The 13,351-nt window shown below is 36.4% G+C and overlaps 1 protein-coding gene and 1 non-coding gene across 2 annotated transcripts; one reads left to right on the forward strand and one right to left on the reverse strand.

The window, feature by feature from the left end:
• Positions 1-716: 716 nt before the first annotated feature.
• LOC146939102 (small nucleolar RNA R71) lies at positions 717-824 on the reverse strand. Its single transcript, XR_015033699.1, has one exon. It is a non-coding gene; the product is annotated as a small nucleolar RNA R71 (small nucleolar RNA).
• Positions 825-954: 130 nt separating this feature from the next.
• LOC146939103 (uncharacterized) lies at positions 955-12,691 on the forward strand. The gene is made up of 4 exons (XM_085749730.1): positions 955-1,033; positions 9,822-10,369; positions 10,656-11,393; positions 12,587-12,691. Exons 1-4 carry the CDS (start codon positions 955-957, stop codon positions 12,689-12,691), a joined length of 1,470 nt encoding a protein of 489 aa, XP_085605856.1.
• Positions 12,692-13,351: the final 660 nt, after the last annotated feature.

Here is a 13,351-nt window from a genome sequence, read left to right on the forward strand (position 1 = left end):
AACGATACTCTACTTACTACTATTACTTCGATAAGCCGTGCGCTTGCGGTTTGGCTTTATCAAGTTTTTGGCGCCGTTGCCGGGGAGTTGTTGAAATTTGATTAACTTTTTAATAGTGATTAGACTATAAAAAAAAAAAAATCTTTTTCGTTGTTTTATTTTATTTTATTTTATTGTTTCTATATTTCCTTCTAAAAAAAAAAAAATCTTTATTTGATTCTATTTTATTTTATTTACTTAATATAAAAAAAAACAAAATCTTTCTCTTTATTTTATTTTATTTTATATAAAAAAAAAAAAAATCTTTTTCTATTTCTTCTTTTGCCTTTAACTTCTTGGGAAGATAATAACGATATGGCTAAGGAATGCACTCTCATAGAGTATGCAATCCCATCTTCAAATGAGTCATACGATGCTATTGTGTACCCAACGGTTGATGACAATTTTGAAATAGAACCTGAACTTATTGAGTTAGTTCAGCAAAATCAATTTTTCGGATCAACCACTGAGGATCCGAATTTTCATATTTCAACTTTTCTAAGACTCAGTGGAACCGTGAATGCAAACCAAGAGGTCGTAAGGCTGCACTACTTTCCTTTTTCCTTAGGGGGAAGAGCTAGTGCTTGGTTTAATTCATTAAAACTTGGTTCTATCACTTCATGGCAACAAATGAGGCAAACTTTTCTTGCCCAATTCTTTCCTCATTCTAAAATTGTTCACTTAAGAAAACAAATCATACAATTCACTCAAAAAGATGGAGAATCTCTTTACGATGCGTGGGAGCGTTTCAAAGAAATGCTTAGACTTTGTCCCCATCATGGTTTAGAGAATTGGCTTATTATTCACACTTTTTATAATGGCCTTTTGTATCCCACAAAAATTTATGTTGATGCAGCTGCAGGTGGAGCTCTGATGAACAAAACATACACAGAAGCATATGCTTTGATCGAGGACATGGCACAAAACCACTATCAGTGGACCTACGGAAGGGACACCACTAATGTTGCTCCTTCACCCTCTCAGAAAGAGGTAGGTATGTATGAAAATTCTTCCCTTGATCATCTAGCTGCTAAAGTTGACGCACTCACACAAAAATTTGATAAAATAAATACTAGTGCTGTCACACCTCCCCCTGTATCACCTCTTTGTGAAGTTTGTGGTGTATTTGGCCATATTGGCATTGATTGCCAACTAGGTAGTGTTGTTAGAAGTCCTGAGCAAGTAAACTATGCTCAATATAATCAAGGGTTTAAAAATAACCAATTTTTTTTTCAAACCCCTCAAAATCTTTTTGGACAAGAAACAACACCACTCAGTTATGCAAACAACCAAATAGTCCCTCAAAAATCCAGCTTGGAACTTTTTTTAGAAAGTTTTCTTATAAATCAATCTGAGCAGCTCCAAGAGTTTAAAAACCAAACTGAATTTTTGAAGGACTCTCTTGCCAAACATACATTGAACGTAGACTCCATAGTTACTCACAGTAAGATGATAGAGACTCAGACTTCCCAAGTACCCCAACAGCTGGCTACTCCCTCTCAAACCTCCGAAGTCCTTCTAAGCCAAACCGAAACCAACCCCAAAGACCATATACGTGCTATTATTTTTAGGGATGGTAACCAATTAGAGGACCCCGTTGTGAAAATTAAGAACAATGAACGAGAGATAGGAAGTGATAAGCCTCAAAGCGAGAAAGCTATAGGAGAGAATGACAAGCCATTTGTTTCACCATCTCATGAGCCTAAAATTCCTTTAACACAAGAGTTTGCTAAATCCAAGTTAGATGAGCAGTTTAGAAATTTTATTGAAATACTTCCAAACAAATTGCCACCTAAACTTAAGGATCCAGAGAGACTTTCCATACCTTGTGTCATAGGATATAAAATATTTGAGAAAGCCATGTGTGATTTGGGAGAGCATGTTAGTTTGTTGCCATTATCCCTTTCTGAGAGATTGGGTATAGGATAGATAAACCACCTTCTAACCGTCAAGCTAGTGACTCTAAACAAGCGCTTCGTGGGAGGCAACCCATGATTTTTATTGCTTTTATTTTTGTTTGTTTTGTGTTATTTTAATTTATTTTGTAGGTATTTGTCCAAATATGATACAAAAAAGTGGAAGAAAGTTGAAGCCATTGACCTGAAAAAAAAAAAAATTTGAAAAAAAAAAAAAAAAAAATTTGAAAAAAAAAAAAAAAAAATTGTGTCTAAGGTCCAGAGGCTAGGCACGGCCCGTGCCTAAGGTGGCACGGCCGTGCCCAAGAAAAAAAAAATAAAAAAAAAATAAAAAATAAAAAAAATTTATTTTTTTCCCTCATTCAAAATAACCTCTTTCATCCTTTATCCATAACCCTCTAAACCAAATTCATACACCATTAAACCATAACCCAAAAACCAAAACTTCTTCACCAATCTCCATCATTCAACTCTTAAACTTCACTTAAACCACAACCCCATCACTAAACCAACCCTTCCCAACCAAAACCTTGTCTAACCCTAACCTTCACCCAAAATCCACACCAAGTCAAGTTAAGGTCAATGGCATCAATGAAGAAAGGTAAGGAGATTGAAGACTCCGGAAGTGGTGCAAGAAGCAATCAACAACCTGCAATCATAGGATCAAATTCAAGGATCCCGAGCAAAGAAATAGGTATAAATCTCTAATCTCTAGAACTATCTCTACTTGCAGGTACCTTGATGTTAATGCTATGGATAGACTAGGAATAGAGGATAATGTGATTAGGCTGTTGAATAACACAACCCTATGCTTAGGTACCTTGAAAGGTTTATGGCTTGCACCGTATAGAGTAGGAAAGAGGTAGGGAATGATGAGAGCTGTTTATGTTATGGGCTATGCTTTATAACCATCATATTAACATTTGCTATTATTTGCTTGATTATCTTGTTTCAATTGTTAAAAAGAAACCGGATGATAAGGGTGATATAATGGTAGGTGGAATCATCACTTTTCTTGCTAGGAAGTTAGTTTGGGGTGAGTGTAAATCAAGGGATCAAGAGGATAGAGGGGAACTATTATCTAGATTTATATACTACTTTCTCCTTCCTTAGAACTCATGGCCCTACTCACAATTACCAATATGAATGGAGAATTATTAGAGCTTATTGTTTGATTATTCTACCTAATCCGGACTTAACTATTCTGGAGGTGGTGGAAAATTTGCTTTATGTTGGTACTAACCCACAGGTACATAATGATGGTGATGATGATGGTAATAAAGAGGAGGTAGGTGCAAACTTGCACCATGAACAAGAAGCCGGTGGAAGTTATAATGATGAACGGCGGGCATGGATGCAAACCAAAGTTCAAAGAATAAGCACCGAGCATCAAAGATAAGGTGTTGAAAGGAACAATGTCCAAAGGAGCAATAGAATAAATGAAGAAAACAATCAAATGCTCCGAAACATGATGCAACACCTTCACATCCAAAGTCCACTATGGACTTCAATAAAATTGTGAGCTTTCCTCTTCCTCTACTCTTCTTCTTCTTCTTCTTCTTCTTCTTCTTCTTCTTCTTCTTCTTCTTCTTCTTCTTCTTCTTCTTCTTCTTCTTCTTCTTCTTCTTCTTCTTCTTCTTCTTCTTCTTCTTCTTCTTCTTCTTCTTCTTCTTCTTCTTTTATTTTTCTTTTTGAATCATTGAGGACAATGCTTCCCCTAAGTGTGGGGGGGCCTAATAAAGTGTCTAGAGTCGTAGTGTTCCCAAACTCCCTTGAACTTTATTCTTTTGTTTTGTTTTTGTAGCAAGAGGCATAACTAGTAGCTTGTTTTTAATGTAAATATGGCATGAAATTTTTTTGTTTTGTCTCTTCTTTAGGTCGCCTCTTGTACATGAAAATAGTTTCTTGTGTTTCTTGTGTTCTTGCTATACCCATATCATGTTTTATTGTGAAATTCTCCAATGAGAAAAGCACCCGGTTGCAATCCTTGAGTAAATGTATGAATAGGTATCTTAAGGAACACGTTCTATCTTTAGTGTTAACTTAGACCCTTTAAAGTCTTAAGAGTAAAAGTAGTATAAGTTTGTGTGGGAAAATTAATCAAATTGTTCTTAATTGTTATATTCTTTTTAATTTGTTAATGTTAAATGGGGCGGGAGAATGGCACCAACATGTGGGGGAAAGGACAATCCCTAACTTCCTAATTGTGGTGGTGACTCCCTAATTGAACTTAAGTTCCAAATCCCTCAAATGAGGAAAACAAATTCATCAATGCTAGGGGGAAAGGACACCCTCTCCAAAAAGACTTCCTACGCGGAGATGATAAAATTTTGCAGCACTACTTAGGGTGATTTTGAATCTAGGAGGAAAGGACAATTACATCCAAAAAGACTTCCTATGAGGATAGATAGCCCCTAAGCATCTGCAGCCCCTTGTGCTTAATTGTTAAATTAATTCAATCTTAACTTAAATTCCCATCACTCTTATATGAAATGAAGAAAGGACTTTTCTCGGTTACTTTAGCATTAAGGATAGAACCTATTCCTCATAATATCTGTCTTATACAGGAGCAAGAAAAGGGTTGGACTGCACACACACACTCACTTGAGACTTGATGTTGGGTAGAATAGGTTCATGAGAAGTGTTTGAAGTTGTAATTAGTGTACTTGAAGCAAAGCCTTTCTTTTGAGACATTTGTTCTTAATATTGCCATAATCAAATCTTTTGTTGCTGCTATGTCTGTTGCCTTTTGCTTGAGGACAAGCAAAGATTCAAGTGTGGGGGAGTTTGATGAGTCATAGATAGTCTATTTTATTGCTTTATTTAGTTTAGTTTTATTTAAGATTTGATTTGATTTTATTGCATTTTATTTCCTTTTAGAATATTTTACTTTAAATTGTCTTTTATTATATTTTAGGAACGAATATATGGTGGAAGGTGTCTTGGAGCAAAAGAAAGAGGACTGGAGCAAATACAGTACAAGAATACGAAGATACGAGACAAAAATATGTCTCTACCAAGTCAGAAGCTTGGCACGGCCCGTGCCAACATGTGGCACGGCCGTGCCACCCTCCAGGACCACTTTTGCTGCTTTTCTTCAAGCCCAAGTTACTCCGTTGCAGCTTTACTGTTTTGCCCTTATAGTAGCTTAGTTTCTAAGTCAATTGTAAAGCTATAAATAGAGTAGCACTCCATCATAAACATTCATCTTTTGTTCTTGGAATAAAAGTTCACTTTTATATTATTGTTCTTTTATATTATTGTTTTCTCTCTTCTTCCCCCATGTCTACAATGAACGTTAGTGAGTAGACTTCTTTGTCTTGGGATTGTTGGAAAAGTCTAATGACATAATCCTAACAAACCAAGCTTTAACCCTAATTCTATGTAGCCGTACTTTCTAATTTAGATTCACCGTTTTAACATGAATTAACAATTATCAAACTGTGGAAGCGAAAGCGGAGGGTTTGATAATTGTTAATCCATTATCCCAAATATCAATTCATAAAGCGAGAGCGGAGCTTTGATGTTGGAACAAGTGAATCTAGACAATAATTGCAAGACAGTGAAATAGTCCTTGCAATTATTGAGACACAGGTAGTTTCAATCCTTATAAGCATCTTCTAGTAATCAAGTCAGCGAAATAGGCTTGGTTACTAGAAGTAAACTCTCACCGGACTTTCATCGGAAAGGTGAGGGGCTAAAGGGAAACCGGTCTTAAGAAATTACGGTGTAAACCATGGAATTAGAAGTTAAAGTCTTGTCTAGTGAAAGATTTGTTATTATGACAAACCAATAATCCCAAGGCTCTTTTATTATTATTGTTATTTACCTTCAGCAATTAAACCCCTTTTTATAAGCTTTCTTCTCTTCTAATCATTCTCTAAAAGTTGATTGAATTCACAACTCCCTAGCGGAACGATACTCTACTTACTACTATTACTTCGATAGGCCGTGCACTTGCGGTTTGGCTCTATCACTAGGAGACTTAAATAGCAACATACAAAGGAAAAGTGTGCCGTATACGCGGAACACTCAAACAAACACCCATACATTAAATACAAACTTCGACAAACAAACCAAAAACACCCTCCACTGAGGCCCCCCTGAAACCCATAAAAACTAAACACCAATACCACAAAGTCATCTTCCAAAACCAAAGTCTAAACGCCCTCCAAAATAACCATCAAACCTACCAAAAACCTGTGCAACCGCACCTTGCTTCTCTTCTGCAGTTGAACGCAATTAAACACAGGTAAAATCACCACCTAGAAAACACATATCTCAATTCTTGAAACAAGCTACACCATCTAACATCCATGTATTTGAGAAACCCCATCAACAACAAACTCATAGAAGAAAACCCGCAAAAAATAGCCACCACTAGCCACCACAAGCACAACCACAAAAACCAGCAGCAGCACCACCACCAAAACTACCATTAACCACCACAAAAATCACAATTACTCCTCACCAAAAACCAGCACCAACCACCATGAACATCACCACCAAAAAACACCACTTTGCATTCAAACTCCCAACCCAACAACAACCACATTATTTTACCAACACCAATAACTCCCAACATCACCGTTAAATCAAAATTACACCAACGACCGTCACCTTATGCTGCTAACACCATCTCAAGATGATCAGGACGAGACAAATCAAACACCACTAACAACAATTTCCAACCAACATCAACCTCCATACAACAACAACCCAAAACCCATCCATTCAAACCCATAACGTAACAACCGTAAGAGAAAATAACCATCAACCAAAACACAAACAACACCGTAACACAAACCCAATAACACATCTGTAACAGAAAACCCCTAATAGAAACACATACAACAACCAAACAGAAAAAACCCTTCACAAGACCAATACAGGAGCCCCTCCAATCTCGAAACCGATCGGATGGAACACCTCAATCGTCACAAAAGCGCAAGACATGTGCCGCCGCTGGAAGACAACAACGATGAAGGACGAAAAAACCAAGACCAAACCATCGAGATCTTGGTGTGAGAGTGATGCGGATGGGCAAGCCGATCGTCGCACCACCCTACACCTGCCGCTACATCGCGAAAGAGAGGTTTGATTGGGAGGGATGAGGGGGGCGTGAATAACCTAGAGAGAGGTCTGATTATTTATTTTATTTATAATCAAAATTTTAAAAACTAATTAAAAAATTATCATTTAAAGGTATTATTTATTGACGATGATAATCAGATTGGAAGATGATAAATGAAAATAAATTAATCAGAATTGGAAGAATCGTATTGCTGTTACGATATTTCTTAGATGAATAAAAAAAATTCCATGTCAATTTTTTTTGCATTTTTCTTAAAGTTGGAAGAATCGTATTGTTGTTGTTGGAAACCATGGTTAAGATATTTCCTTTTGGAAGATGTTGCTGAGTTTAGAAATATTGAATCATGGTTTCTTTTATTGGATGATGATGGTTGGGTTCATATCTTCTTTTTTTTTTTTTAAGGAAGGTTCATATCTAGATCTAATGATGATGAATGTGTTTTGTTTTTTTTTTTTTCTTTCAATTATCGACAATAATTTTTAATTGGCTTAAAAAACAATAATTGTTAATTATAAATAAAAGAAATAATATACTGACTACATTGATGACATGGAAATTATTTTTTCAAACTCACTCCTGACCAATATATACCATATCAATAATGAGTATGCCACATCACTAAAAAATAGGGGGACCAAAATTTATCGTTGACTTTTTAAATGGAGAGACCAAAAAAGTGGTTTTTAAAAAAGGGGGATCAACAGTTAAAAAATATGTAAATAGATGGATCAGAATTTCATTTAAGCCTTTTTTTTTTTATCTACAAACCATCACCTGCAATGACTATGTGACCGTAAAACAAATATGCTAAATAGATTTATTAAACCAATATGCTTATTTTTGGTGTAAAACTATACTATGGAGTTTGAGTCAACTTTTATCACTTTTTGTCTAAAACCAATTATTTAATTAGCAACCTAAAAAAAAATAGTTATTAGACACTAAAGATACTTTTAGAATAAAAACTTCACTTCCTCAAAAAAAAAAAAAAAAAAAAGAATATAAACTTCAGAAAAAAATTTATATATGGGCTGGGCATTTTGTCAAACAAAAGGTTTTTGAAAAGAAATCGGTGTACCATGATTTTAGTCCTTTAGAACAATGGCTGATAATGATCTCACGTGAGTTAAAAATAATGGAAAATAATGTTCATGACATGGTTGATACTTGGACAGTGCAACGGACTTAAAAGAATTTTGGGAAACAACATTAAAATAAAGGAGACACTGTAGAAATTTTGTCATAAATATCTTATCACAACATTTTTGAGAATACGTGTTGAACGGAATTTTTTTTCACAAAACGTTTCCATATATTAGAATTTTTGGTGAACTATTTTGTATCGTTAAATAAAAAAATCTATGAAGGTACAATGTATTTAAATAGAAATACTTGGGATGAAAAAGGTTTGACAAAAATCTAATTAAAAATAGTTTTGCAATATTTGGGATGAAAAAGGTTTGACAAAAATCTAATTAAAAAAAGTTTTGCGAAGAAGTGCAAGTTTAACCCATTATCGTCAACGTTATCTAAATATCTTTGAACTAGTTAAGTTTGATAGTATTTTGAAAAGTTTGCGAGCAAAAAATGTTGTTGATCGTATTTGATCAGAAGGTGATTGTCGATGTTATTTAATGCGGTAGTTGTAGGTGGTGGAAATGTGTACCTGCAGACATTTCGACGCTCAGGTCAATAGATGTTAGAAATGGGGGTTTAGAGATAAGAGACTTTCTACCTTGGGGACTGCGAGGAGTCCCCTTTATATAGAGGTGGGTGTTTGCAGAGGCGGTTACGAAATCGTGGGAAGTGTAACCGCCGGGGAGAGATTCACGGGAACGTGGGAAAGAGAAGTTACAGTTCGTTTGAACTGATCTCTGTTGCTGCGAGCACCCCCCCCCCCCCCCCCCTCTCCTCGCGGGAAGGGGTGTGTTGCGAGTAATAATGCCAAATGCGGGATTTGGGCTGTAATTTTTATAGGGCCTAAGTAATTTGGCTCTTAGGGATTTGACCGATCCAAAGCAGTTTCGATGAAATTAATAATTTTGGTGGTTGAATCCTGCTCTTTACCCAAACAGTAATGCTCATTCCCAAAGTAAATTACATTAATGCCCTTACGCATGTTAACTCACGCCACGCAAGTTAACATGCGTTAGTTACAACGGTAACACAACTTAAGTTGCGCAGCGTTACTTAAGTTGGTTATCAGCAACACAGAACCTCCATTCCTCCATTTCTCAACTTTTGAAAAACGAAATTTTCACCCCCAACTCCAAATTTCACCATTCTTGCGCCATTCAAACCAAATTTCGTCCACGTTATCAAGTAAGTGATTATTATACTACTTCTTTGCATTATTTTGGTTGAAATTTTCGAATTTGTGTAGAAAATTAACATTTTTAGGTTTTTAAAAAATTGTCTTGCATGTTAAAGATTATGGTTGTTAGTGATGATTGAACTTAGGAATTGTTGTTTAGATGTTGTTTATGGTACAATGTAGTAATTTAGGGTTTTGAAAATGCTAGATTACATAGTTGTTTGAAAAATGCACACTACGTGTTCGGTGAAATGTCTCAATGATAATTTTTTGATTTTATTGGATTGTTAATGATGTAATTAGTTAGAGTTATGTTTGTTAATGTTGAGTATAGTTAATTTGACTACAATGTGGTAGTTTATGGATTCAAATGACACCGTCGACATTATAGTGTTGTTGTTGTATTGTTAAAGATTACATGTGAAAATGTGTTAAATTTTATTTGATATTTGTGCAGATATGTCTGAGCAGGAGAGGCCTGATAGGCTTAGGTTAGGGAGGATGGCCCCTACTAGTAGTGCACGTAGGGAGAAGCAAGCATTACATCCTCCGGAGGGTCGAGGGAGAGGGAGAGGTCGAGGGAGAGTGGGGGCCACGAGTCTTGCTACTAGTAGTGCTACTGTTGATGCTGCGGGGGGATCGACGTCACAGACGGGTGCATCCCAGATTATGGACCCCCCACAGTATCAGCATCAGTTTGAGGAGCTGGCTTATCAGGATCTGCACTATCAGGAGCAGGCTGGATTTCAGCCGGGTTATCACTATCAGGAGGGGTATGAGTATCAGCATCAGTTTCAGGAGGGGTATCAGCCTGAGCATCAGTTTGTCGACCCTCCTCAGCAGCAACATCCTGAGCAGCCTCCCCAGCAGCATCATCCTGAGCAGCAGCATGCAGAGCCAGTTATGGAGGACGAGGATGGGGGCTTTCCAGGGGGGCCTTACGAGTTGTCACTTTTACCGGACTTCGGTAGACACGTGGCATGCAAGCTTTGGAACGATAAAAGAGTAAGTATAATTTGTTTTATTTAATTTAATGATATTTTATTATTATGTGAAGTTTATTTTACTATTATGTGAAGTTTATTTTACGTATAATATATATAATTTATTCTACGTATAATATTCTAAGTATAATATTTTACGTATAATATATATAGTTTATTCTACGTATAATATATTCTACGTATAATATATATAGTTTATTATTTCATGTTTATTTCACGTAGAATATTTATAGTTTATTATTTCATGTTTATTTAACATATTTAATTATATTTTCGTTGTATTTCAGTTGCAAACGGATCGTAAGATGAAAGGCATCTCTCACGGGAGGAAACTGAAGCTTTCTTCCCTGTCCCTTCCAATGCCGGCAGATGCTAACCCTTGGTTCTGGGAACTGGTTGATAGATCGGGTCTAAGGCCCCTCCTTCTGACTGGGTACGACAACATCTCCCACGGTTTAGTGTGTGCCATGGCTGGGAGATGGCATCAGGAGACCAGCAGCTTCCATCTGCCTGTTGGGGAGATGACCATCACACTTGATGATGTCGCTTGTCTCCTAGGCATCCCCGTCGTTGGACGGCTCATTCATGAGGAGGATTTAGATCATGACACATTTAAGGATATGCTGGTGACCCACCTGTTGTTTCCGGTGGAGGCTGCGGTTGGGTATGTGACTGATTTTGGTGCATCTGTCTTATACACGGCCCTGAAAGACCAGTATGACTATCTGTTGAATAGGTGCAACCATTTGCTGGGGCAGGATTTATCACAGGAGGAGGAGCAGGAGCTGAGTCGTATTAGGCCCGCCTGTGTGAAGGCGTTTTTGTTGCTCTTGCTTGGCTACACCCGTTTTGCCGGCAAGAACAGCAAAACCATTAGTCTGCTGTGGATGCTTGCCATTCGGGATTTGGCTAACATAGGCACGTGGTCATGGGGCGCGATGGGACTTGCTTTCTTGTATGAGCAGCTGAATCTTACCTCAGACGCAAATGTTGGCTCAGTTGGTGGTTACATGAGCTTACTTGTGGTAATATATTTTTTCCTCTTTTTTTAAGTTAAACATAAATGTATACGTGCTTAAGTCACGTAGCGTAGCTTAACTCACGTGAAACTTTGTACTAGCGTAACTTAAGTCACGCTACGTGACTTAAGTTACGTTAGGTTTGTACTTGCCCATGTTAACATGCGTAGGGGTAAATAGGTAATTTACTTTGGGAATGAGCATTACTGTTTGGGTAAAGAGCAGGTTTCTTGGTGGTTCTGTCGTGGGCTATAAAAATATTTTAAGAAATTTGTTGTTTTGAAAATGTCATGAGATCAAAAATGTTTTGAGAATTTTTATTTGACTAAATGTAAGAAAAATACTTTGTTTGAAGTTTACAATGTTCGGTTAAAATCTTGTATGTTGTTGAACTTCATCTATAATGGGTAGCCGATGTTTACCTGAGTTATTGCATTTGTTAGGATATTTCTCTCGAAGGGTTAAAGTCGTTCCTATTGTAGATGCTTATGAATGTAGAACAATATGTTGTAGGGGAATGCTTTGCTCGGGTATGGAAACTATCTCAAAACACTATAATTACTTAAACGTCTGGTTGGTTTATATGCTTATATTTGTGTTGCTTGTGAATAAACATGTTGAGTAAATGAATGCTTTGCTCAGGTAAGGGAATTATCGAACGGTTATGATCCGTTGAAGTGCTTTTCTTTTAAATTAATTGAAATGCTTTATGAATATATGATGGTATACATGATGGTTATGAATACATGTATGAACAATCATTCCATTAAAATTACATATGCTTTTGAGGTATGCAAATTTTTGCATTAGCATATATGGGGAATTGTATGCTCATTCATTTCATAGCTATGTTGCCACCGGATAGGAGTCACGAGGTGCACACCGAAGAAGTGGCACGAGGTGTGTATTCAATAATGGAACCACCTTATCCTGAAGTGAATCTTTGAGTCTGATAGATGAGTAAGACATTTATATCCTTAGTGGCGCTAGCACAACCCTCTGTGGAGTGATAATAATTTTGGAATCATTTGCATGTGATGTCCTGTGATTGGCTTCACATTCATGTAGATTCTGCATTTTTAGGCTAAATGTGCATTGTGATAGTTGATATGTGGAATGTTTATTTTAATGGAATTTACCATGCCAACATGCAATGCATGTTTTATTTATGTAATTATGTTGTTTTTAGATTGTGACAGCCTACATTAATTCGTGGATCGGGCTTTGCCCCATATCCAAATAAGGAGTCATTAAGCGGGAATGGCGAAGGAGCTGGAGGAGTAGCAGTTTGGCAGCTAGGCTAGATGACATCAGTTGGTCTCAACACTAAGTTGTTCTAGTTAGAGTTAAGGACCAGCTTAGATTTGCGCATGTATAATATTGTCTGTATTTGCAATACTTTTATTTGGGCACTACCGTAAATGATACTATCATAAGATATGAATACACATACACTATTTTATATATTATGAAGTTCATGAATTAAATTTGTAAACTCTCTTTGCCTGTAATTGTTTTATAAAATATAGTATTGGGTTTAGATCATCATTTGTTAAAACGTTTTTGAAAGAAAGATTTCTATTCTAATTTACATTAAAGACGATCATGATAGAGGCTTGGGTTGTTTAAAAAAAAGCAGACATTGTTTTTGTTGTTAAAAATCGGGGCGTTACAGGTGGTAAGAATTGTTGTACCCTAGACGAATTAATAAAGTTGTGCTATTTTAATTATTCTAATGTATTTCTTCTTGCATTTTTTGTCTCCAAAGATTCCTTCATTATCAATGTTATCTAAAAATATATTTTCAATAGAATTAATCAAAGCAAGTTAAAAAGAAATATTGATGTTTTGGTCACCCGGAATCGAAAATGTCAGAGTAGGGATTTCGTTGTTGTCTAGCATACGCACCCGTATACTTGACTTTTTCTTCATATAACTAAAAACTTACTGGAAGGCATGCACAA

Source organism: Medicago sativa, chromosome 3, assembly GCF_051527215.1.
Source record: "Medicago sativa cultivar Bolivia chromosome 3, Bolivia_mono, whole genome shotgun sequence".
Lineage (NCBI taxonomy): Eukaryota > Viridiplantae > Streptophyta > Magnoliopsida > Fabales > Fabaceae > Medicago > Medicago sativa.